Consider the following 25327-nt stretch of genomic DNA (forward strand, 5'->3'; position numbering starts at 1 on the left):
TTTGCCAAATAATTCCCAGAAATCTGAGACGTTCCAACATTAACGCCACAGCCGCGTTTCCAATCCAATCCATGGAAGCACAGAGGGATTGGGGATAAAAACCTGGATTCCTGCAGTGAAATCCAATATTCCCCAAGTGCCACAAGGCTGAGGACACCCACCTGACACTGTTGAGCATGGATTTCTCCTTGGTGGGGGGTTTGGTGACCGGGCGCTTGGTGCTCACCACCTTCACCGGGTGCTGCTCCTTGCCTGCCTTGTTGTATTTGCTCTTGTCAAATTTGGGCTTGGGAACTCCATATTTCCTTAAAATCTTCCAAGACAAAAAGTGAATCATCACCCAGTGCCTTCAAGTGACACCAGAAGAGGCTGAGAACAGTTGGCAAAGCAGTACCTGGGTCAGCTGGTCCTCCAGCACCTTCTTGGGAGGGCGGACGTTGGTGAAAAAAACGTGGAGAAGGTTCCCAGGGGTTTGGGAATTGATCTGCTCCTTGCTGAGGTAAATGTCAGCCACCTTGATGGGCTTGGCTGGGGTCAGGCTCAGCATTTGTTCTGAATGGACACAGCTTTTAAAGATCTCTGTGAGAACTTCCCGAGCGCCTGGGACCAGTTTTTCGCCTAATTAAAAAAAAAAAAACAAAAAACCAACCCAACAATTTGGTACAAAATGCCATGAGAACTGGTAGAATTTGCCATTCAGATAAAATATTCTATGACATGGCACTTGCTTTGAGATGGAAAGTCACTGTGGTAGGAAAAATCAATCACATCTCAGTGAAAAATCTCCTCCTTCTGCACCCCATTAAACAGAGAACTGGCCACATTCTGTAATAATTACTTGAGGGAGTAGTGGAGATGAGAAGAGCACCTTATTTATCATGCCAGGATAAAAATTATGTTGTGCAGACAGACAGCAACATCTATCAACAGAACTAGCAGTCAGAAGTTATTTCAGTGGCTATTTTCTTTTTTAAAAAGTCCCAAAAGAATGAAATCAGTGTCTTTTAGGTTGCTGAGGAGTGTTTTGTTTATCTATTTATTATTTATTTGATTAGTTGGGTGGACAATGAGCAATGCTCAGCTTGCAAAGGGCCCCTGGAAGGATAAAACTTACTTTGGAATTTCTCCCTGGCTCATTGTCACCCCTGATTTATATATATTGATGAACCAAGGAGGATCTGAGCTCTGATCATCCCCCAAAACACTGAACACAAGAGAGATTTGCCAATATCCAACCACCTACCTTTGATTGACTTATCATTGAAATAATCTTCCAGTGCTGGGCTCCCCTGGGTGTCAAACAAACTCTGATTTACAGTGGAAACAGTTAAAATCTCCTCAGTTGACATCTCCATGAGCTCATCCTCCCCATCCAGGCTGGACAAGCCAATGAGGTCACTGCTGTTGAAGAGGCTGGCTCGGATTTTCTCTATTTTAGCTCTTGACCTTATCTGTACAAATAATGAAATTAGTTCATAGCAATTCTGAGAAAACAAATTCATTTCCATTCATAGGAATTTGGGGTTTAAGTTTTTCCCCCCTCCCCATGCAGATAATCATTATTGTTTCTCTTCTCTGCTATCAGGAATGTGATTCCAAAATTCAGGCTCAGCCTAGAAAGGATCCTTCCTGAGAAGAGTGAAATGCTCATGCTGGGAGTGAACAGGCCCAGCTGTGACCCAGCTCTCCCATTTGACAGCCCCTGGGAACAGCAGGGAAGGAGCTGAGGGTGTCAGCCAGGTCAGCTGGCATTATTTGTAACTCTGCTGTCCCTCAATTCTCCTGTCTGAAAAATCTCAATTAGCACAGACCTTGAAGCCTCAGCCACACAGGGCAAGGGAAAAGCAATTTCCTTTGATTCCCTGAAGAACTACAACCAGAGCAGCTCCAGACTTGGAGCAGTTTCCATGTGAACACTCTGGCAGCTTTCTCTCCACACTTAATGCTTTTATTTCAGTGATGTCTTCACATCAATTAACAGCTCCAGAATAGCAACTTGCAGAGTTTCCATCTGAACAAGCTGATTTTCTTCTAAAAGAGGAACTGATACAATCCTAGACTACACAAAAACATCTCTCTGCATTCTCAGGCTATCAGGAATGGCTGTGTTGCACAAATTGTGCAGCAGGCAATTTGTGGAAGCAGCAGAGGGGAAGGTTCTTGTGCAGAGCTGAACACCTGGAGTGACCCAGCAGCAATGGCAATCACCCATAATGCTTTTAAAAATTGATTTGGAACCAGACAGCAACAAAATTTATCATCTCTCCTAAAGTGGTTTTACAGAGGAATCCATAGGTGGTTCAAAATAGGTGAAAATGTACTGATTGAACATTAAATAATTGCCTTGTGGGTCAAACCAAAAGGCCCCAATCTCTAAATCCATCCCAGAGCCAGAGCAAATTTTAGAGAAAGGCACATGAAAGAGGAAATGAATAATCTTTCCCCTGACATGTCCTCCCAGCCTTTGCAAGGCAGTTGAAACATTTCCTCAGTTGGAAGCTGTACTGGCTGCTGTGCTCCACAGCTACCAATCCTCCAGGAATTTCATCCCTTAGGAATTCATTTATGGTCTTGGCTTCAGCAGCACTCTGTGAAAACAGGAGCACACAAGAGTTCTGCTGCTGGATCACTCCACTACTGGGTCCCCTCTGGCCTTTGAGAGACAGGGATTGTTCCTGAGACTGTGAATGTGGAGAAGGGAATTCTGTGCTCCTCAACCATCCTGTCCAAGCTGAGAACTCCCAGTCTCCCATGCTCTTAGACATACATTCCTCCTGCACCCATGGAAAGAGCCAGTTCCTAAAGTGAGATCCCACTCTCCTCCAGAAAACCTCCAACAAACTCTCCATTACCTCCACCACAGCAAAGCCCTTGATGGGCCGTGCCAGCAGGGGCTGATTGTCCAGAGATGTCACAGTGTACATGGAGCCCACGTCGGACACCGAGGCCGTCTCCACGTTATCCAGCGGCTCCCCCAGGCTGCCCAGGCTGCCCAGGCTGCCCGTGCTGCAGTGGGACAGATCCAAACTCTCCTGGCTGGACACCACATGAGGCTGCTCCAGCAATCCAGGTGGGATGGGCAGCTCCAGCCCTGCTTGGAACTGATCCACAGAGATGTCGCTGACGGTGCGGGAGATGCCCTGGGAGCTGCACAGGGAGGCCTGGCTGGTGGAGGCCGAGGCGCTGACGCTCATGGCGGGGGTGACGCTGCTGGAGCTGCTGATGTCCAAACTGTCGGCGCTGCTGGAAACCGTCGGCTTCTCCAGCTCCGTCCTGCACTCGCCTCCCTCTGCTTTGTCCTTGGTTTTTTTTGGATCCTCCTCCTGCAGAGGGATGTAGATCTCATCCTTGAACACCCCCCCGTGGGCGTTGCAGGCTTTCCTGATGGCGTTCCTGACCGTGCTCTCCTCCAGGTGGGTGGGGATGCCGGAGATGACGAGCAGGCGGCTGTGGGCGGTGGGACCCACCAGGGCCTGGCAGGCATCGGCCACGGCATCGTTGGTCACACCCAGCCCCTGGGGGTCCTTCTTGGTCAGGTGCCTGAGGATTATGAGCAGGGTCAGAGCTCTGTGGAACCACAGCATGTCCTCAGGCTTGCTGCCCCCGATGCTGAGCAGCGCCGCGTCCGTCTCGGCCGCCCTGGACGAAGCCCTTTTCCCAGAGGATGAGGTTTTCTCCCGCTTCATTTTGACTTTTTTCCTCTTGGACAGCAAGCTCGGGCTCTGTGGGGTCTGCCCTGGTGAAGATGAGGATGAAGAGGAGGAGTCACTAAGATTTGGGGCACTGGTGGATGAGATCACATTGGCTGTCACGCTCATGTTGATGGGCAAGGTGACTTCTGCCACAGCCAGGCACACTTCCATCAGGGCGTGGAAGTACGTGGAGAACCTTCCCTGGTCAGCCACTCCTACCCCAGAGCCACCACAGGCATTCCCAGACACCCAGTTCTGGGTTTCCTCATCATAGAGCTTGTGCAGCTCTGACTGCAGGGCCATGAGCATGGCCAGGCAGGGGTTGAGCTGCAGGGCAATGGATGAGGACAGCCCTGCTGGGTTCTTCTTCTGCTCCAGATTGTGGATTTTGCGAAGCAGCTCGGCCAAGAGGTGAAAGATCAATTCCTTCACACACGCTGCCATGTCAGTGGTCCAGAGGAAGTTGCCTGTGTGAGGAAGGTAAGGCATGGCAGTCAGCAGTGTTGCACACATAGCAGAGAGTATCATTAAAAAAAGCACCAGAAAAGCTCATTTCAACATCATGGCAGCAGTAAGAAATTCAGAGAGGTTATACCAAGAACTGCAGATCAACAGAAAATTTCTGGAGTTTGAAGAAAATTTCATTAGAGTGGAAGAGCTCAGAAAATTTGAACTGTAGTTTTTGTTTCCTGAACTCTCCACCAGAGCCAGCACATTATCAGTGCTCATTATTGAGGAAATATTCCATTCTCACCTAAAAATTCCACTACTTGCAAGAGAACTGAGGCAGGAATAGTATCCAGCTCATCTTCAGATTTTCCATCCCCATCTTCTAATTTCCAGGTTAAGAGCTGTTCTGTGAATGCCATTGCCAGGGGGAATTCCAGGGGGAGGGAATGCAGGACCAGCACAGCTCCAGGAGGAGGAGACACTCCTAAGAAAAAGATCCAAGAAAATATTTATCATGATTCTGAGCACTGATAAACTAAAAGCAGTAACATTTAGGATTTTTTTTCAAGGCTAAACTTACAGTAAGTGAGAATTTTCTCTGTAGCACCTTGTAATAAACAAATAGGAATGTTTGTCTATATTGATAAGCTAATATAATCTGTAATTATAAATGTCCAGAGAACATTTTAGTCACAAAAACAGAATAATTTTGAGCCTGAACATATCTAAATATACACACAGAACTTCCCTCAAAATAATTTATTTCTGTTTGATGGGTACTAGAACTGGATCTCCAAGGGGAAGTTTTAAGAACTCGCTGCACCCAGTCACCTTCACAGTTCTAAATCCCACTGTCACTCCCTCTGGGCAAGAATAAAAAGAAAAATAATGAAAAGAAAAATAATGATTCTTCTTGCTGGAGAAGCTGGGGTGACCTAAGTATTGCTACACTGCAGATATATTACTCTGTGGATAAGAGACTCCTACAAACACCTAAAAAGGTAATTAAAAAAAAAACAAAACCATTCTCCATCTGAAACAGCTCCTCAAACACCAACAGCACCAAGACTGCAGAAATTTGTATTTTGAATAAAATATTTCAAATACAAACACTGCTGGGTGAACTCCTGGAATATAAAAACCAGAATCAGATGGTTCTTTTTTGGTTAAGAATGAATTCCTTGTACAAAAATTCTGTCCTGAGTGCCGCCAGGACTGGTGACACAGGAAGGTGCTGCAGAGGCTGTAATGAAACCGTTCCCAGCTCTGAGAGGGCAGTGCAGGCTTTGCCCTGGTGCTGTGGCTGTGCTCACCCAGTTTGATGTGCACTCTGTCGGTGGGGGTGATGACAGCTGGGTACTGGTTGGTGGTGGGGGGCGGGGTGAGGCCGGTGTTGGTGGGGGAGGCGTCGCGGGGGTAGCACACGGCCTCGATCAGGTTCAGCTGCCCGTTCCTCTTCACCTTGTGGCCCAGCCCATAGACCAGCACCCGAGCCCAGGGGGCCTTGTACAGGGATGAGCTGGGGAAACAGCAGCACAGCTTGGTTAGGCTCAAACCAGCTGGGAAACATCCCAGCCACCACTCAGAATAAATGTGAGAAAACTCAAAAAAAATAAAGAACTCCATGCCCAGGCTGGCAGGCTCAGCCCCAGCCTTGCCCCTCTCCATGACTCACTCTTTTCGGAAGCCAGACTGACTTTCCTTGCAGGACACAATCACAAAAGCAGCCCCAGGAAAATTCACATCCATGTTGACTTTGGATTCGGAAATTGGGAATTCTTCAGCAGGAAATTGTTCTGGTGCCGCCTGTAACAGGACAATTCATCATGGAAGATCCCAGAGAGCAGCAAACCCCCTCCCTCTCCTTTATTCATAGAGTGCTCTATAGCCAATGTGTTTAATTAATTGCAAATTAGGGCACTTCATTTTAATTCAATCCAGAGCATTGCTACTGCTTCTGCTTTCAGTGTGCCCACTACAATCAGGATAACAGAATCCATCCAGAGAAACAATTCCCTGTGACAATGACAATCACAGAGAACAAGGGCTCCTGAGAAGGGAGCCCAACACTCATGAAAGAGTGACTATTTTACCTGCAGAAAGGAGCAGATCTGCTTGGTGAGGTCCAACAGACTCTCCTCTCCCTGATGCAGGGTGCGAGTGATGGCCACAGTGAGCCACTCCCTGATGGCCTGGGAATTGCCCTGGTAGAAGAGGTCAGTGGCAGCACAGGTCTGGGAATGGATGCAGTGCTGCAGGGACTGGGCCAGGAGAATGGAGCTTGAGCTGATGGTTCCATCTGGAATAACAAGGAAAACAGCACAAATTTGGAGATCATTCCAGATGTTTACATAACCTGGGAAACAAAAGCTGTAAAACACCTGGAAGATTCCCAACCTCTGTTTTCAAGTGGAAAACTCCTTGCCTAAAAGTCAGCAGGAGAAAGGACCCACCCAGGGATGGCCTCTCCATGCCAGCTGTGCCCCTCACCAGCCTCAGCCCAGCCCCTGGCAAGGGTGATCTCCCCAGCTCATTCTTAAATACACTCATTATTTACCAGCTAATAAAGAAATTCCAAATGCATTAATTTTTTTTTTTGTCCCCAAAGAAGAGCTGTAACAAAACCAAATGTTTACCAGGGAGAGGTGGTGCAAGAAGCTGGTTGGAGAGCAGCTGCAGGTGCTCCAGGGTGATATCCCTGATGGCAGGAATGTGGAACAGCCGGGTGAACATGTGGGGAGATTTGGGAGCAAAAATATTGAGCAGAGCCATGCGACAGTAGAGCTTGGCCAGGGCAGCTTCACTCCTCAACAGCTCCCTAGGGAACACAAACATTAATTCTATTAATTCCTTAACATTAAATCCAACCATGAAAATAAGATAGCAGTAACTGCACAACTCTTCAGGTAATTAAAATTTAGGTAATAAAGTTCTTTGTTACCACATTTCTTTTTTCACCTGTGAATTTGGATGTTGGTGTTATCCAGGGTGACCAATCCATTGGTTGCAGTCCTCCTGTATCCTGCAGGTGGCCTTTCCAACATGTCAATGGGATACCAGTACCTCACCAGGACCCCCTCACTCCTCAGATAGGTCTCTACTTGCACCAGTTCATTCACCTGCAACACCAACCCCACCACTGTCAGTAATGCAATAATTACAACCACATTTTTCCTTCCAACAGAGCCCCAATCCAGCATCCTGAGCAGTTTTTCTCCCAGCTGTGTGATGCTGATCATTAAAATGCCCCCCCAGTGTGTCTTTACTCACTGAATCCACATCCAGAACAACCCCATGAAGGCCAAATGTCTTCAGCATGCCCCGAATGGCAAATTTGGGGAGAGCTGTTCCCACAGCGCTGCTGGTGACGTTGTTGCTGTCAGGAGAGCGAGTCACCACGGTGAGACCTGGCAGAAAGGGACACCACTTTCAGGTTTTTTCTTCAGCTGACAATCTCTGCAGTAGATCCCAAAAACCTCTAAGTTTTTCTCCACCCCTCAGGCTCTGTTGTGCTGCCCTTACCTTTCCGTACTTTATCAATTGTGAATTTGTTTGCTTCATCTTTGATATCCTCAATGGTGGGGAGGTAGAGATCCCTTGGGATGCCCCCATTTTCCTCATACAGGAATTCCACAGTTTGCCTTGCTATATCAACCATTCCTGAAAGACAACAGGGAGTGCAAGTTATTTCCCTCAGTCACTTGAATTAAGTTCTTATTCTCACTGAGATCCCAAGCAGGGGAGTTTTCCAATTAAATACTCTCAGTCAGGCTGAAAGATGGAAATTGGGAATTTTCCTGAGAAAGCTTTTCCTGAGCTTCTCATGAGAGCTCAGAATTCCTACCTTGCTCTTAGTGTGACTTCTCCCCTTATTATTTAAACCTAAAAAGTTTTGCCTTAATAGACACAGACAGAAAATGAATGGATATAGCTCCTTCCCTAACTGTTATTCCAGAATGTTTCTATATCCACATCACAACAAATTCTGTCACTATTTCTGACATATTTTTCCCTATTTAAATAGTCCAACATAGCAAAAGTACTAAAGAAAAAGCATGAGCACAAAGCAAATTCTAAGCACTGGAAGGAAATACAGCCATACCTAACTGTAAAGCTCCTTTAATCTGATCCAGCCCAGACTTCCTCTCAGCCTCATTACGGAATCTTCTTCTAATTGTAGGGAAAACTTTGGTTTCCCAGGCTTTGACCAAGAGGGCATAGTGATCCTCCTACAAAGACAGAAGTGGTTTAGAACACCAAGAAGTGATAAATTACCAGCAGTTGTATTTTTGTTAGGGAAGCAGGAAGAAGTCTTGTGTGGCAGAGTTTCTAAATCTAAATGACAAGATCTGGTTTTAGGCTCTAAATAAGAGGCAGAGTTTGCCACATTCCTCACCCTGGGAATATCATCGTCATCATCATCATCACTTTCATCATCTGCAATAGGAGGGGGGTGAGGATCAGGGCCTGAGGTGATGAAGTTCTCATAGCTCAGCTCCATTTTATAGTGGCAGGATGTGTCACTGTCATACTCTGCAAGACACAGACAGGAATAATGAGATGATAATGCATGCAAAGACATCCCATGAAATTGGAGATATACAGCATTCCATGCTCTCCAGTCAGGGGGTGGGAATGCAATTCCTTCTGACACAGCAGAACCAATTGGCTGATCCAATCCACCATGACATCCTATTGTATCCCAAGCCCTAATGAGATGAGTTCTCATTGAAGCTGCATTAATTACGAATAATTTGTGTATTCACACAGAGGAAGACCAAAGATAGCTTTAATTGCCTTGTCTAAAATCAGATAAACATGGCTTTGACTTGTGGTACTGCCCCACCAAAACAGGCACTACCTAAGGACTAAAGACTGCAGCCAGGCTGGGCTTAAATCCTAATCCTTGCTTGGCATTTCTGCTGGGAGAGCTTTCAAAGGAGTGAATGTCACTTTACGTTGCTGAGCCGTGGCGACGGCGGCGATCCTGCAGGGGGGCCCGTGGGTGCCAGGGTCTGAGGCAATGCTGGTGCCAGCATCATTGTCACTGTCAGAGGCCATGGCAAAGGGCAAGGCCTCGAAGTTGGCACTGATCTCCTCGGCCAGGTCGAGGCACAGGTCGGCGGCATTGCGGTGAGCCTGGCCCTCGGCGTAGGCAAACGGCCGCGAGCCGAAATTCGCTCGCACTTTGGTGTTCTGTAAAAGGATCCAGGGAAACTCTCAGATCCTGCTCTGAGCCCTCACTCTGCCCCAGGAAGGAGCTGGTCACACCTCCCCACCACCCAGGATCCCCAGCTGGCACTCTGGGAAAGCTTCAAGCTGCTAAGGGTGCACCTTGAACTCGCCCGCTTTCCAGCTTCAAGCTGCAGCAGCCTGAGCTGGGTGCTTTGAAACAAGGTCACTGCTGGGCAGGAATGCTCACAGAGCTCCTGGCATGGCACAAGGCATCCTGTCACTGCTGGCCAGGAATGCTCACAGGAGCTCCTGGCATGGCACAAGGCATCCTGCCAGGCCAGCTGCACACTGCTGTGCTAATGGGCAGGGAATACCAAAATAATGGCACAATACCTGGGAGGGATAATGAATACCTCAATCTACTCAAAAAAGGTAAAAATGATCAACTGGCTTTTCTGCAGAGCAGGTTCAATATTTCATATGATGTTTTTTAATATTTCTGAAAGTTTATTAAGATTATATTCTGTTACAAACTTGCCTTTTTCTGAATGTGGACAACTGGCCACATTCCACCAGACACATCCTCTAGGTAGGGCACAAGTCTCTGCCCACAATATGTAAAATAAACTCTGCCCTTTGCTGGCTGCCCTGGAGGAGGGGGAGTTCCTTCTGTTCTTTCCCATCCAATTCCTGCTACATCACCTGGAGAAAAACACAATCATAAAAAGGATTTAATCAGTTTTCCCTTCCAGCATTTCCCTGACATTTAGAGGATTTTCTGATGGAGCAGATAAGGATTTTAGCCATGCTGTCACATACCAGGGGACAGAGTCACATCCAGTCTGACACTCTTCCACTGCAGCAGGCTGGAGCCATTGTAATGCACTGCTCTCCCATTGCTGAGGGGCAACAAGGACACAGTGAGCCAGAGCAGGATCACCACCCACCAAAGCTGTGACACTCAAAAGAAAACTCAGCTCTCCTGATTTTGCAAAGATATTCCAGTCCAACATTTTAGCATTTCAATTTACAAGTATGTACTGCTCACTACAGCCTCCTCCCCAGTCTGCTGACAAATGTACTGAACATAGCTTAATCTCCAACCTACTTGTGAAAGAGGCAGGTGCCCACTGGGTTTGTCCAAGCCCCATCCCTTTTTTCAGCCTCTGTGGCAAATCCAAAGGAAACTATTGGCCCAGTGTCATCATCTGTATCTCCATAGGAAACCACCTCAATTTCCCAGTAGAATGATGGTGCCTAGAAATAGAAATAATACCACATTTTAAAAAGTTATTTACAAAACAGAGTTTAAAGAGGCAATTTTCTTGACCTGTTGGATGTTAAATGACAAAATATTGGAGAGTTGTGAGGTCTCACCTGCACTGGCACTGGGGAGGTGGCATAGATAAAGGTGCCCCGAGGAAGTCCCCCACCTGCACTGGGATCTGCCAGGAAGGTCACAGCAGTGAGGTGTGAGGAGAACATGCAGGCTCTCACTGGGGGGAACACCCTGGATGGGCTCCAGGTGATTTCTTTGGGCTGCAGACACAACAGAACAGTTTATTTTACCAATCACAATTCGAGTCACCCGCTAAAACACAACCACACAGTTTACGAGGGGTGCATTTAACACAACCCCAACAAATTCTATCCCAGCACAGAAATTCACATTAAATGAGAGATTTCAAAAATTCCCCAATCTGGGCAGCAGCAGGGGGGTGTCCCAGGACAGAGGACACTGTCCCTGTGCTCACCTGTCTCCTGTCTGCCTGCAGGGGAGGAGGAGGGGGCCGAGCACAGTCGCGGTACAGCATCCGTAACCTCTCACACTGCATCTCCACAACCACCAGCCTCTCCCCTGTAACAACAACAACCAAACCAGGCATCAGCTTCCAGCTGCTTCCTCCAATCCAAGAAAAATCTTAATACACAAATAAGTATGATGTTTGCACTTTGATATTTGCAGCCTCACTCACATTTTACCCTCAATTTAATTGTTTGGGTAACATACTCAAGTGTTTTCTCATGTTTAATTTATATTTGGATTGCAAAGACACTGCTGTGTTAATAAAGATATAAAGTTCATTTTAGTGAGCAAGTTAATGGCCCAGCAAAGACAGGAAAGCAAAAAAAAAAATTATGTCACAAAAATCAGTCCTCACCCTTTTACACCTGAATCACTACCCTTCACTTCAGTCACTTTTTCTCTGGCATGTTCCTAAAAACTTGCCCTGAACTAAGATTTCTGCTGGGCCCCAGTGCTTTCCTTAAATAAGGAGAGCTCAAGGATGAGGAATATAACAAAGCATTGGAAAAACCAGTAAAAAAGGTAATAAAAAGAAAACACAGATAATAATTGCAAGGAATACAGAGCAGGATATGCTGGAAGCAATCAAGTGGAGTGTGCAGAAGAGAACCAGGACTTGCTTCTGTGATACACAGAACAATCCTGTTCTGACCTAAATTACTGCCTAATGTTTAATGATTTAGGCTGATTATTAGCTGCTCTTCCATCAGCAGCTGTGACAAGACACTCTGTCCTGTGCCAGTTCCTAAACTCTGAGTAGCTGGAGGAGAAAACACTGAAATGATTTTAAAAGCTGCTCTGTCTCTGACCTGAATATGCCAAGAAAATGTTTTGCTACATACCAGGGCTGCACTCCTGGGCCACCAAATTCAGAACTTCCACAGCAGCTGGGCACTGTTGAATGAATTCTTCACAGAATGAGCTGTCTTCCAACAGCTGAGCCATCACCAGGCATGCTCTGAGCAGAAAAATAATACATTTAAAGTGTTACAAAGTGTGTGCTGAATTTAAAGCTGGTTGAATTCAAGGGTGGTTTAAGGGTGATGTTAACCCTGATTTTAGCTGGACCCTCCCCAAAGGCAGCTTTTCCATGTTTCATAAATGGATTTATTTATTGAAGCATTTGCTCAGTGTTACAGGGACACTGATGAACTAAAAGGGAGGAAAGAGGAATTTCTGCAGTCCCTTGGTGCACACCCCCAGAGGAAGGGCACAGAACTCATGTGCACAAAGCCAGGACTCACCTGGTTCTTATTTCAGCAAGGAGCCGGACCACTGCCATTACTGGGGTTGAGCCATCTCCTGTTGCAGGAAGTGAGGTGTGAATAGAGAGACTTCCCTCCTGAGGGAGCAACATGGACTGGACTGCCTGTACTACCTTCTCAGTAATGGACAGTTTATGAAGAGGCAATGCCTGATGGTGGGGGGGCACGGTAAAAAGTTAAATTCAAGTAGTTAGTTTCTAAGAAATGAGGGTGTTTTATTACCTGGAGTTAATTCTTATATTTTACTATCACAAAATCAGCACCAAACACCAATAAAAGAAAAAAAAACAAACCCACCCCTAAACCAAGCCAGAAATTAACCACAAAACCTCCCAACCCAGTATGCAATGGAATATCTTTAAGCACAAAAGATGAATATTTATGTTACTTGAATGAGAACTTAAACATATTGTTAATATATGCTTAAATAAACAAGGCAAACATTACAAATCATTGAAAAGCAAAGATGAAACACTTTTTTTACGTGCTGTAGATTAATAGTCAGTATGCTGTGACAGAAATAAAGCAAGAATCAAGATTATACTGAATATTGGATGTTTAAAACTGCCATACCTCAGATCTTGGAACACAGAGCCTAGATAATGGAATAGTTAAAGTGTCTGATGCCTGGGAGGTCTTTCTAGTGTCTATAGTGGTGGGTGGGAATTTGACCGTGGCTATACCTTCTTGCTCATTAATAGATGCCACAACTCCAATGCTTCCTGCTATTCCTTTGCCTAAAACCTAAAGCAAAGAAGAGCTGCATGAGACTGAAGGTGTTGCAAGCAGGAATCAGTGTTTGACATCACACACAAGCACAGGGGGTGTTTTAGGAAACAAGGCTCCACAAGCTGCTGTTCCACAAGCACATCCTGCTCCCAAGGATCCCAGTGCAGGGAAAAACCTCAGGAGAGCAGCAATTCTCACTAAGATATCAAATATGAGCAGTGCTGAATTACCTGAACTTCAGAACCTATTTTAATTGTCTCCTTAAAGCCACCCAGAGCACACAGGGCAGCCACTGCCTGCCGAGCAATCCTTTGAAGTTTAGCCAGTTTCCTTCCACTGCTGCTCCCATTCTCCAAAATGCTCTCTGCATATTTGCCAAGCTGTGGAATGTACATCAGAGCCCGAGACAGAACCTGAAGACAGAAGTAAAAATACCAGGGAATGACTTCAAAGCACAGTTCCAACAAAAACCAATGCCCCAAGCCTCCAGCCCACACAGTCTCAAAAGAATTGTTTTTGTTCTTGAAAAGAATTATATAACTCAGAATATTCCAAATTCTCTGAAGTGTGAGCACCATCAAAGCCATGACCATTCCCTGGTAACTTTTAGGATAAAACAATCTTGGAAAAAGTCTTTGCTGAGGATTTCACCTAAGGAATAAATTAGGTGCTGCAGGATTCAGAGGAACATAAAACCATACAGCCAAGGTAGAATAACCTGCCACAGGAAAGGGAACTCCCCAACAAACAGCACAATATCTAAGGACGGCTAAATTCTGAGGTTTTGTTTTGAGACAGCTGAGAAAGGGCTGGGTCTGTGCAATTCCACACCTTGGTGTGGAAATCACAACGAGCAGCTCAGGGCCTTGCTCATCATCAGATTCCCTAACTACTCAACCCCCACACAACTCAAGGTTGTGTTTGCTCACTTTTTCAGCAGTTGTTGTCCAGATCTGGGCTGCATTGGACTCTGGGGCCATGAGCAGGCTGTGCAGCAGGGCAATCACCTCTGCTGCCATGCTGTTTGCCACGTGGCCGCTGATGAACGGCCTCACCGGATCCGTCCTGCCAGGACACAAAGGCAATCTGATCACTCAGTTCAAAACCAGAGTGAAAAGAAGCTTCACTTGTCAACAACATATACACAAAAAAAGGAAAAAAACCCAGTCAGATGATCTAAAAATATTGGTAGAAAGAAAAGCAGAGTGCAGACTGAGGGATTTACCTGGCGAGCTCCGAATTCCTCTCCCTGCAAATGGAAGTTTGTGCAGTCTTCTTTTTGTCCCCAGTGGACAAGCCACTGGTGCTCTCTGGATTGACAGTCTCTATGGGTGGCCCCACGCTCACTATCAGCCCAGATTGTGCCCACTTGGTTGCCTTCCTAAGAGCTGCAGCAGCTTCTTCTGTAATGACCTCACAGCAGCCACTCTGCAAAGGAAATTACCATGGAAGGCAAATGTCAGATCTGTTTGGTCACTCTGCTCGTGTAAAAAGTGCTGAGAACACAGCAAAACCCTCTCCTGGGTGTGTGTTAGTCACAGACAAGCTCTGTCTTTTGCTTTTTATTATCTACAGAGAGATCAGGGATCAAGTCACTGCCTTTGACATTCCATTCTTAAATTAGCAGTTGAGTTTCTCTGATCAAAAAGCCACCATTGAGTGTTCCTGGTGCAAACACTCAAGAGCATACCTGAAAACAGACATTACATTTTAATTCAAGTGTGTGGTTTAACATTTGCATTATCAATGTGCATTAAACACTTGAAGAAAGAATACTGAAGGGGCTTAAACCTGCTGACCTACAATGGCTGCAGGAAGCATCAGCTGAAATTCTTTTTCATCATTTACCCTTGTATTTGATTTGTATTTACAGAGGTAAATTATGAATAAAACATTTAACAGAGGGGTTTTAGCATCAGTAAAGCCCAAGAATTCTGACTGGCTATCAATTATTATCAATTTTTAGGATGCTGAACAATCCTTTAGTTATTTCTGCTCTTACTTTTGTCATGTCCCGATCCATCTTCACCACCTTCTCCATGTTGGCTCCAGTTCCCAGTCGGAATGGGCGACCTTCTGAGCTGCTGTTGGAGGGGAAACAAAACACAGGAGCTTTGTTCTGACTGCTGGAGAACACAGCTGAGCTACACAGCCCAATTTCATGTATTGTGGGTGGTTTGAAATGATTTGAAGCCACCCTTGTAGCTCAGTGCTCCATAGCAAGAGAAATATTAGGCAGTGAAGGACATGCCCCATTTACAGAGGGGATTTAATCCTATTGCATGCAGTTATTTGCAAAGCAATTTAACCCTTCCCCCCTCAGGAAGAAGCCTCATGAAATGTTTTTTTTATTGATCACAAATGCCCAGGGCTCTCAGTTCACTTTTCACTCGTGCCTTTTAGTGTCATTTTTAGAGTATGGGCTCAAAAATCAACCCACAGAATGAGGGAAGATGAAAATGCAAGAGGTGACAGCATTGGCATTCAGTGATCCCAACACCCAGGTGGGTGCTGAGAATACTAAAAATTTTTAATAGCTAATTATTGTCCAGCTTATGCATTATTGAAGCAGTGCTTTTAAAGCCATTTTGCCTTGACAGTTCTATTTATTAGCCCTACCCAGCTTGACACACCATAAATAAGATAAATGATATTCCATCAGAAACACTGAGCCTAAGTAGCTAATTTTTCATGAGATTGCTTTCAGACAGATGAAGATGCTCCCAGGTTCCTTTGCATTATCTTACTGCTTTGCCAGTAAGCACAACACACTGGGCAGACACTTTGCTCTCCCATTTACTCATATCTAGGATGCATTTTTCCTGCAGCTGCAGCACTGGAAAAAAGGAGAAGATAAAGGGAATTGACAAAACTGGTTCTAATTCCAATCCAGTGAGCTGAGATTACCTTAGTAAAGGCTGAAGGACTTCATGGGAGGATTGATCTTCTCTTTTATGGATAAAAATAGAGAGTTTACCATCCACTGCCTCGCTCTCTTCTCCAGGATCTTTATCACCTTTGATGGAATTTTTAGGGCTGGCTTTTGCCAAGGTGGTATCTGGCTCAGAGGCAGTTGGAGAAAGGACTGTCTGACAGCCTTTAAGTAGAAAGGAAAAAAGAAAACAAAGAAACAAACCATGAATTTTTTAACCCTTGGAACTAACATTGACACATCTGGGATGTGCCTGAAACATCACTGGGACCCCCCCACTTTGCTCTGAGGTCAGGGAAATCAGGAGGAAGATGGGAAGTCACAGGAATGTCCTGCTCTCAGTGATACATCAGACACCTCCCAACACTTGAGCTTTCTGTCAGTACAAAAGCTCCTGGCACAGGGTGCCCAGAGAAGCTGTGGCTGCCCCTGGAAGTGCTCAAGGCCAGGCTGGATGCGGCTTGGAACAACCTGGGGCAGCTGAAGGTGTGGAATGGGGTGGGATGGGATTTAAGGTCCTTTATATCCCATGAAACACGAGTTCCTTGGGCACAGCAAAGAGCTGCTGGTACCTGGCACAACATAATCAGCCAGCTTTGCCAGCAGCAGGGAGGCAATCTTGGAGGCTGGGTCACTGGGATCATCCTGCTCGCTGTTCAGAGAGGGCACTGAGTAACTCCAGGGAGGCAATTCCACATTTCCACAGTCCTCAACACTCATGAGAGGCAGGGCAGCACGACACAGCTGCAGGATTATGAGCACCAGCTTGGGAGAAGGACGCTGATCCAAGAGGAGGGACAGAAGCTTGGACACACAGGCTGGCTGGCTCAGGATGGCTTTGCCTATGTGACTCCTGAAAGGGAAAATCTTGAAATTAAAACCAAAAATCATTTATCATTTACAAGATGCATTAAAAGCAATTTCAGTGCCTGACAAAACATCTGTAGCAATTTTTCCATAATCTGACAGCACTGATTAAACACTAAGATTAAGGGTCAGTTTTAGAATGGTTTAAAAAAATTCCACAAAAGATCCTTTGATCTTTGATATACAGGATGAAAATATTCCAGAACAAAGGCCTGGTACCTTGAGAGGTCATTCAGGAGGCTGAGGACATCCTGCAGAGCATCATTCCCTGCAGCCTGGTTGCCACAGCACTCAGTGGCTCTGGCCAGATGGTTGGTGAGGAGGCTGGAGACCTGCCTGGCCAGCCCAGAGTGAACAGCATCTGTGGAACCTCCTTTGGAAGGGATGGAAGAACACACAGCTGTGATCAACAAAAATCAATGTACACACCTCAAAAACAAGCCATCCAAAGTGTGCTATGGGTGAATTCCACCACAGGAGAAATGCCACTCAGAACCTCTGGGTTCTCTGATTATGTTTAAACAGAATCAAGTGGCAAAACTTGAAATTATTTCCATGGGGAGGAAAAAAGCCAGAATTAAAAAACAGCAAGAAGAAAATCCACTGAATTTTCTATTCACTTCTTAAGAATCCACAGAGTCCTAAGTCCTGGTGAATGAATACATTTACACCACTCCTCAGCCAGGTCTAACACACAGAGCAGAAGTTATCTCCAGTGCTCCTACCTTCCTCCTTCTCCCACTCCACACAGCGATTGGCCAGCACCTGGAAGGCAGCCCAAGCCATGGTGGCCACCTTCTGTTTCTTGGTCTGCTTTTCATTGGAGCTGGACTCTGTCTGGCTGCTCAGGCTGCACAGCCTGTCCATGAGCTGCACCAGGCCACTACGCACCAGACACTTCTCCTCACTCCTGCAGGAGAAATTTAGGGTGGAATGAACCTCTCCATCACCATGGGAATGCAGAGCTTGCTGTTAGCTCAGTAATTAATTACAGTAATTTCACGATAATAAGCCGCAGGTTACAATCCAGAGTGTGATAAAAGGTATCTGTTCTGTCACCATCTGTTGAGGGTTGGGGCAGTGATCCTTATCTCTGTGGGAGATATTCTGCTAATGGGCCATCCATTGAAACCAGGCAGGGCAGTGTTCTTTATCTTTTCACAACCCATCCTTCCTCCAGCCAGTCATTTTCTGCTCATGGCCATTGAGTCCCACTGTGGCACTGATAAAATTACTGCATCCCATTGGGAGTTGCTCCAGCCAGGGGGAAGAGCCCAACATTTCTTACCAAGATAAAAACAGAGGTTTTGGGGCACTAAGGGAGCCCCTTTCTCCACTGGACTCCAGAGGAAAACCGGATTTCTCCACATCCCCACTGGAGCTCCGGAGGGAAACTGCACCTTGTACAGGAGCACTGCTCCAACTGAGCCACATCTGTCACTGCAGGAGGATGCAGCCACCATGGGATGGGACTGCTGCCAACACCCTGCCTGACGGGTGTCAGGTTGTGCTCTGACTGTGTCAGGGTTTGGGGTTTGTTTCTTTGTAGTGCTGTATTTCTATTTTAATTTCCCTAGTAAAGAACTGTTATTCCTAATTCCCATATCTTTGCCTGAGAGCCCCTTGATTTCAAAATTATAACAATTTGGAGGGAGGGGGTTTACATTCTCCATTTCAAAGAGAAGCTCCTGCCTTTCTCAGCAGACACCTGTCCTCCAAACTAAAACAGCAACTTTTCTTTCTTTGTCCATATATAAGCCACACCTGATTATAAGCCGCACTTTGGGTTCGGACCAAAATTTTAGTCAAAATGGTGCAGCTTATAATGGTGAAATTACTTCCACCTCCCCCCTTGTCCTGCCCAGATGGAATTGTGAGGGAATTTAACTGGATGTTCTCAGATATTCCTCATGATGAAGGGGGGTGTATTTATACAAATATTGCTCCTTAAAGCAAAGCCTGCTAAGGCCAGGTGTGGATTCCCCCCTTGCCTTCCCACCTGGTGTAGGGAATGGTGCACAGGAGGCCGATGCTGTTGGCACAGGCGATGGGGTAGCGGGCACACAGCGACACCACCGACGTCATCGTCTCCCCAAAAGCCTCCTGGACCTGCTCCACCATCCCACCACACGTCAGCTCCTCAATCCTGTGCAGGGTTAGACATTGGGAATGGAAGGCTTCAATTCACAAACTGCCAAAATGCAGCTTTAAGAAAATCGTAATAATAAAAAATAATAACAGTGCATGTTAAGAATTCATCAAGGGAGAGTTGGAAGGGAAACTGCAAGTCACTCATTTTCATATGAAACATGATTAAATCTCGCTACAAACAAAATACAAAACATTTACTGCATTTAGAAGGCAGTATCAGCTAAATCTACCACTAATGCCTAACTGAAATTAATGTAGAATTAAATAGAGAGAAGGATACCCTCTATACATGCCTGGGTACACATCAGCCCAGTATGAAAGTTGTTCTACTGATAAATAAAAGCATTTCTTAGAAATTTCTGCCTTTTCACCCCACAAAGCGTTTGTTGCAACCTCAGCTCTGCCAACTTGTCCCCTCACAACCACTCACTTCTGGTTTTCCCTTGCCCAAAACAATTTATTCCCTTCCTCAGAGACCAAAGCCCTGAATTCTGAAGGCATGCACCCACCTTGGCCCTCCCTGCAGCACCATTGTCACGGGGCCCACCAGGTGGGTGACGCCCCCGACGCGCACGGCGGCCGTCAGCAGCTCCCTCATGTGCACCAGCGCCTGTTTCCTGGTGTTGCCACGTCTCCAGCGGGTCTGGGCAGCCAGCAGGAAGCTGCTGCTGGACACCTGGGAGGTTTGGGATGGGATTTTTGTGAGACACACACACACACACACACACACACAGAGGGCAGCTCCTGTTTTTGAGCCAGCTGGGATTTGAAACGCAAGAACAACGTACGGCTTGGTCGGGGTTTGTGCCGATGAAAGCGAAGAGCTGCCCCAGCAGGACACTGTAGGTGGGTTTGTCCCTGCTGTCCTCGATGGCCAGGGACTGCAGCAGGGTGAAGGAGCTGCTCCTGTGGCTGGTGACGTGCCGGCGCCTGCGAGGGAACAGCAATGTCACACCTGGCAGCAGGTGGCTGAGCCAAGCGCCACAAATGCTGATAAATTGGATCAGATTGATCACTGAACAGCTCAGGGGGATAAGGGGAGGAACAAACCCTGCTGTACCTCTGGCTGGCCCGGGCAAACTCGATGTCCTCGTTGCCAATCATCTCCAGGTCGGACGGGGCCGACATGCTGCGCAGGAACACGGGCTGGCGCACGGCGTGAGAGATCACCTTGGTCTCAGAGGCTGATTTACAGGCTGAGGTATTACAAAATAATAATTAAAAAGGTCCTTCCTGACACAGGAAATTATTTACAAACTGGTTTTAAAAGCACTGGTGGATATCCCAGTGGAAGCTGAAACACAGGGTGGGGAAAACCCAGTCTAAGCAAGAACGTGCAGCTCAGATCTGAGAATTTTCCTGTTTTCAACCCTGTTGAGAGTTAAAGATTTGGAATTGAAGACTTCAAATTCACAAATTTCCAAATGTAGATTTAAAAAAATAATAGTCAGCACAGGTTAAGATAAACACAAGGGAGATTCAGAAGAACTGCAAGTCACTTGTGTTTTCATAAGAAATATGTAAACAGAGTGTGGAAATTACAGCTCAGACATGATTAAATCTCACTACAAACAAAACACAAAACCAGCTCTGAGGATCTTCCTGCTTTCAGGAATTGTTTCAAATCATATTTTTAAAATTTGGTTAAGTATTTTTTCTCAAGAAATCAGGAGACTGAAGTTTAAATTCCACCTATCATTACTCAGATTCTTATTTACCATCACCACGGCAATCAGAAAACAAAAACTCGACTTTATTTATTGTAAAAGAATTCATTTTATTTAGGAAGAAAATAGTTTAATTTAAAGCAAAAGAGAGAAAACTAAGAAATAAAAGGGATCTTTAGCAAATGCTGGTACCTGGAGTCTCTGCAGGGGTCCCAGATATGCTCCTTGTGATCCCAGACTGTGCTGCAATGGTCACATGTAACAACAGCTCTGCTCTGTTCATCAAACTCTTCACCAAGGTTTTTGTCTTTGCTAAGGGATGAGAGGTCTTCTGGATCAGTGAATTCACCTCTTGGAAAAACTTCTCCCTAGGATTATGTAAGGGAAGCAAAAGAAGGCAAGTCCATGTCTGAATGGTTTCAGAAGGGAAGTGTTACTGTGGGAAAGGTCAGCTAAAGAGGAGTTATGGCATCAGTTTGTTCTGTGCCAACAAAGGAGAAAGCAGAAGAAATAAATAAGTGATTCATTAGGAAACACAAGGAGTTGTAGGTATTAATATTAACATATTAAGTATAGAAGTTTCTAATAATTTTTTCAGATACTTTTGGAATTCCCCTGAAGCTGCCCTTAATACTGACCTTAACGCCAGGACCACGTTCTCAAGATCACTCCCATCAAAAGAAACTTCCTTCATTGAACACAGAAGCTCCAGCTCCTTCATCTTGCTCTAAACAAAGGGAAGGAGAAGGATGAACATGTTTTGAGGGAGCAGAGTGGGGCACAAGCACCCCCAGCAGCCCCAGGGCTCACCTCATTGAAGTGATAGTCATAAAAAAAGGGGACATTGTTCTCCAGCTTCCCGTGCATGGCATCATCCACCTCGTTCTGCCACTTCTGCTCCAGCTCAGCCACACTCTGATAGAGACACAAAAATCACACTGGTTGCACTTAAGTTGTAGAAGGGAATTTAAAATAAGAAATCTGAGTACATTTTGTATTTCTGTGGTGCTAAAATACAGCTTTAACCTCAAAACAAGCCTTTTATTCTTTTAAATAATTTTCTTTTTACCTGCAGTTGTCTCTCCATGGCATTCAGCTTCTTGAAGGTCTCTCCCATAATTTTACAAAGTAAATCATATTCCTCAGCGTGTTCCTCCTGATATTGGAAATTTATCAGGGACTGGAGAGCATCAACCAAATTGAGATGTTTAATCACACATGAAACCACCATCTCCTCCATGACTTCTGGCTGGATCACTTCCCTAGGGTTCCAGGGAAAGCCAAACTCATTAATCAGGAGTAAGAGACCAACTTGGACAATTCACATTCAATAAATCATCAGATGCTGCATTCACAAAGAAAGTTCAAAGCCCAGAGGGAAACAAGGACTCCTTACTTTATACTGGGTCTAAACTGAGGCCGAGCACGTCCAGAAATTTCCCTGAGCTTGATCATGATTCCTGGGGGCAGCCTAATCCTGGGCAGATCAAAGTAGTGTCCAACAGGAGGCACCAGCACATCAGAGGGATATGTGAACTCCCTGTCCTCCTCTATGGTGAGAGGCAAAGGGGAAGGGCTTGGAGTCAGGGCTGGAGATATGACCCCGTTGGCTTCCACCTGCCACTGGCACCTGCAAAAGGAGGAAAAACCAATTAAAAGGATTTTTATTTCCTCCCTCATTGAGAAATCAACATCAATCAATGATACATTACAAAGATTAAATATTAATATATGAAGTGTGGTTTGTACCAAGCATAACCAACCCTCCTTTTATTCTAAAACCCCCCTGTTTAGGAGAATATTCCCTCAGTTTGCAACACAAACTGTTGAACAAACTACAGGAAAAATGAATCCAAACATCACCTTAAAGCACAAGACTTCAATACAAGAATTCACAAAACACTCAGATCAAAATTGATTTATTTTTTTTTACCTTTGTAAGAGTTTAGATCTTAAGAGCTCTTGACAGGTTTCTTCATCTTTGGTAATTTCTGGCCCATTGTACAAGATCCTCAGCATGGAACAGGCCAGCACAGAGAGGCCCAGGGCCAGATCAACCAGGAAAGGCAAACCTCCTGACACATCCTCTGAGGATTCCTGCAGCAGGAACAGGGAGAAGTGAAGTTCAAGCAATCCATCAGGAAGTCCTTTCCAACAGATTCAAGACAGGAGATTTTACACATAATATTTTAAATTGATATCTATTTTAACTCTTACACAAAAAATGCTCAACAATTAACAGCAACTTGTAAGAACAACTCAAGACAAGAAGGGATTTAAACATTTTCCTGAACCAAGAAGGAACAGGTGAAGTTATTATCCCAAGTTGGAGTGGGATTCAGGATTCCCTGTGTTTGATCCCAGAATCCCTCCCCTCTGTTCTTCCAGGGCTGGAATCATTATTTCCTCAGGGCTTGTTACAAAGAAATGCTGACCCCCAAGCAGCAAGGATGCTGGATGGGGACAGGAACAGATATTTGATAAAAACGATCTCCATGAATCCCCAGTGCCAGCCCATCCCCAGCCATCTCTGCATCCCAAACTCTTGGGTTTATCTCACTGCCCCAACCAGTCTGGTTTCCATTTCCATGGGGTGGGATGTGTGGCAGGCAGGAGGAGGCAGTGCAGGCTGCAGCTCTCCCCTGGCATTTCCCCCTGCAATACCTGGGCTCGGACAGTGCAGGCAAAGCCCCACATGGCTTTGTCAGGAGTGTTGTGCTCCCGCCCACTCCGCATTTCAAAGGAGAACGTGACCGTGTCTCCTTCCACCTTCCAATATCCACGGCAGGAAGAGGGGGGAAAAAAAAGAAAATATATTTAATAATTGAGGCAAACAAACAGGCTTTTTTACAGGCTTTTTTTTAGAGATGAATGCTTTTAATGACAGTTATCTAGGGGGTGTTTTTATCTCAAATAAGATTCTGATTTAAGTTTTTTTTATTCTTTTTGTAAAGGTATCTTTTAGTGGAAATTTTTTTTTGCTGCTGTAAAACAAAAAGAACTACCAAAGCAGAAATTAGCAGTGTGTTACTTCGCCTTGATTTTCACTGTTTGTCTGCAAGAAACCAGGCAATAATTAACAATTCTCTTCCTGAAGGAAGACAGACAAGCTCTTCAGTTGAAGAATGACAACAAATTCATCAAGCAGCTTGCTTACACAATAGTATCAAAATCCATGTGTGAAAAATAAACAAAATTCTACTGATTGTGAACAATGGAGCTCTTGTCTGAAATTTCTTTCCACTTTATTACCTCCTGATTTCTTTTTACAATGTGTTTTGTTATGTAAATAAGCCCAGTTTTAGTGTGGGACAATGTAGAAGCACAAATATACATTAAAAATAAAATCACACTGTAGAAAGTGTGAGGGGACACATTTCCAAAGCACTGAAATGCTGAGGTTTCAAGAAGTTTGAGAGATTCTTCTTAGTTTTACTGCCAAAAGCACCCAATGAAGTTTGAAAATCCAACAGAAATGGTTGGAATTTGCTACTTGATATATTTGGGGGTTAAGAGAATCTGCACAGAACTTCTCCTAGGAGAGTGTACTTAGGAGAAGAGCATTAGAGACTCCAGGACTCCAAACATCTCCATCAGGAACTCCAGGAAGACACAAAACAAACTCCAAGGGAAGCATCACAGAGAACACAGAGCCGAGCTTCAAGTTCTCCCCCAAGGACACAACAGCTCCCTGAGCAGGGATCTCATCATGGATAACTGTACATTTAAAAGCTTGGAATGCAAAGCTGGGAGGGTAAAATGGGCTGGGCATGGTTTCCAAAGGGGATTTTAGGGGAAGGAGTGTGCACATGGGAATACTGTACCTTCACTAAGTCCTTGGGCCAGCCCGTTCCTAAGACACTACGGCTGCCATATCCCAGTGTATTGCCTCCATACTCAGCAACCTTCCTACTGTTTGTGCTAGGACCAGCATAGATCACCAACTTCAAAACATAAAATACACTGTTAGACTGTAAGAGAAAAACAAGAAAACCTAATAATAATAATAATACTTAGCACTTCCACCGCGCTTTCGACTCTCGAAGCGCTCCATGCACGTGAACCAAACCTCACAGGCTCTGTGAGGGCAGCAGGGTTAAGTATTATTATCCCCATTTTACAGATGGGGAAACTGTGGCACACAGGGACTCAGGGACTCCAGGGTTTGGTCCCTGCTCACAGAGCAGAGAGCAGGAGCAATCCTGACTGCCAGCCCTGAGGGAGAGAACAAATTCCTTCCCCAGCAGTGAGGAGTTGATCCTGCTCCCAGCAAAGCCAAAGTTTTGTCAGTGATTTTGGTGGGAGTTTAATCAGTAATGGGTGATATTAATATTGAGGATACTCCCATTAGTTATTTATGAGCATCAGGACTTGCTCTGTGCCAATGAATAAACAGCAGCACTCAGCTCTGATAATACACTCTGATAACACACTCTGACAACACTCTCTGATAATACAAAGTGGAAAAGTGCCATTGGTTGTTCTCAAAATTATTTATTCCTAGTAATCCAGGTAAACAAACTCTTTATCATCAGGGAGAAAGGAATCTCTCCAGCTCTGCCCAGTTTAAACCAGCTGTGCTGGTCAAAGGA

The 25327-nt window shown here is 45.3% G+C and overlaps 1 protein-coding gene across 4 annotated transcripts in view; it reads right to left on the reverse strand.

The window, feature by feature from the left end:
• Positions 1 to 25327, reverse strand: part of HECTD4 (HECT domain E3 ubiquitin protein ligase 4) — a 65545-nt gene that overhangs the window by 11694 nt on the left and 28524 nt on the right. For 2 of the 4 annotated variants that reach the window (XM_033075505.1, XM_033075504.1), the window contains exons 22-64: positions 24560 to 24679; positions 23400 to 23504; positions 22669 to 22832; positions 22132 to 22365; positions 21805 to 21997; positions 21546 to 21650; positions 21374 to 21462; positions 20928 to 21103; positions 20129 to 20264; positions 19857 to 19998; positions 19578 to 19744; positions 18917 to 19063; positions 17643 to 17827; positions 17137 to 17290; positions 16623 to 16903; positions 16026 to 16215; positions 15121 to 15202; positions 14344 to 14546; positions 14048 to 14183; positions 13349 to 13531; positions 12963 to 13133; positions 12369 to 12538; positions 11967 to 12082; positions 11072 to 11175; positions 10695 to 10856; positions 10426 to 10574; positions 10137 to 10216; positions 9856 to 10019; positions 9101 to 9338; positions 8539 to 8675; positions 8245 to 8371; positions 7665 to 7802; positions 7413 to 7549; positions 7101 to 7261; positions 6779 to 6960; positions 6236 to 6441; positions 5818 to 5948; positions 5456 to 5661; positions 4447 to 4626; positions 2853 to 4159; positions 1244 to 1451; positions 395 to 618; positions 162 to 313 (exon numbers count right to left, since the gene is read on the reverse strand). In XM_033075505.1, coding sequence (XP_032931396.1) covers positions 162 to 313; positions 395 to 618; positions 1244 to 1451; positions 2853 to 4159; positions 4447 to 4626; positions 5456 to 5661; positions 5818 to 5948; positions 6236 to 6441; positions 6779 to 6960; positions 7101 to 7261; positions 7413 to 7549; positions 7665 to 7802; positions 8245 to 8371; positions 8539 to 8675; positions 9101 to 9338; positions 9856 to 10019; positions 10137 to 10216; positions 10426 to 10574; positions 10695 to 10856; positions 11072 to 11175; positions 11967 to 12082; positions 12369 to 12538; positions 12963 to 13133; positions 13349 to 13531; positions 14048 to 14183; positions 14344 to 14546; positions 15121 to 15202; positions 16026 to 16215; positions 16623 to 16903; positions 17137 to 17290; positions 17643 to 17827; positions 18917 to 19063; positions 19578 to 19744; positions 19857 to 19998; positions 20129 to 20264; positions 20928 to 21103; positions 21374 to 21462; positions 21546 to 21650; positions 21805 to 21997; positions 22132 to 22365; positions 22669 to 22832; positions 23400 to 23504; positions 24560 to 24679 — 8042 coding nt within the window. Of the gene's footprint in view, positions 1 to 161; positions 314 to 394; positions 619 to 1243; positions 1452 to 2852; positions 4160 to 4446; positions 4627 to 5455; positions 5662 to 5817; positions 5949 to 6235; positions 6442 to 6778; positions 6961 to 7100; positions 7262 to 7412; positions 7550 to 7664; positions 7803 to 8244; positions 8372 to 8538; positions 8676 to 9100; positions 9339 to 9855; positions 10020 to 10136; positions 10217 to 10425; positions 10575 to 10694; positions 10857 to 11071; positions 11176 to 11966; positions 12083 to 12368; positions 12539 to 12962; positions 13134 to 13348; positions 13532 to 14047; positions 14184 to 14343; positions 14547 to 15120; positions 15203 to 16025; positions 16216 to 16622; positions 16904 to 17136; positions 17291 to 17642; positions 17828 to 18916; positions 19064 to 19577; positions 19745 to 19856; positions 19999 to 20128; positions 20265 to 20927; positions 21104 to 21373; positions 21463 to 21545; positions 21651 to 21804; positions 21998 to 22131; positions 22366 to 22668; positions 22833 to 23399; positions 23505 to 24559; positions 24707 to 25327 lie in introns of all 4 variants that reach the window. The other 2 variants (XM_033075503.1, XM_033075502.1) reach the window with 1 other exon arrangement.

This window comes from Catharus ustulatus, chromosome 18 (genome assembly GCF_009819885.2).
Source record: "Catharus ustulatus isolate bCatUst1 chromosome 18, bCatUst1.pri.v2, whole genome shotgun sequence".
Lineage (NCBI taxonomy): Eukaryota > Metazoa > Chordata > Aves > Passeriformes > Turdidae > Catharus > Catharus ustulatus.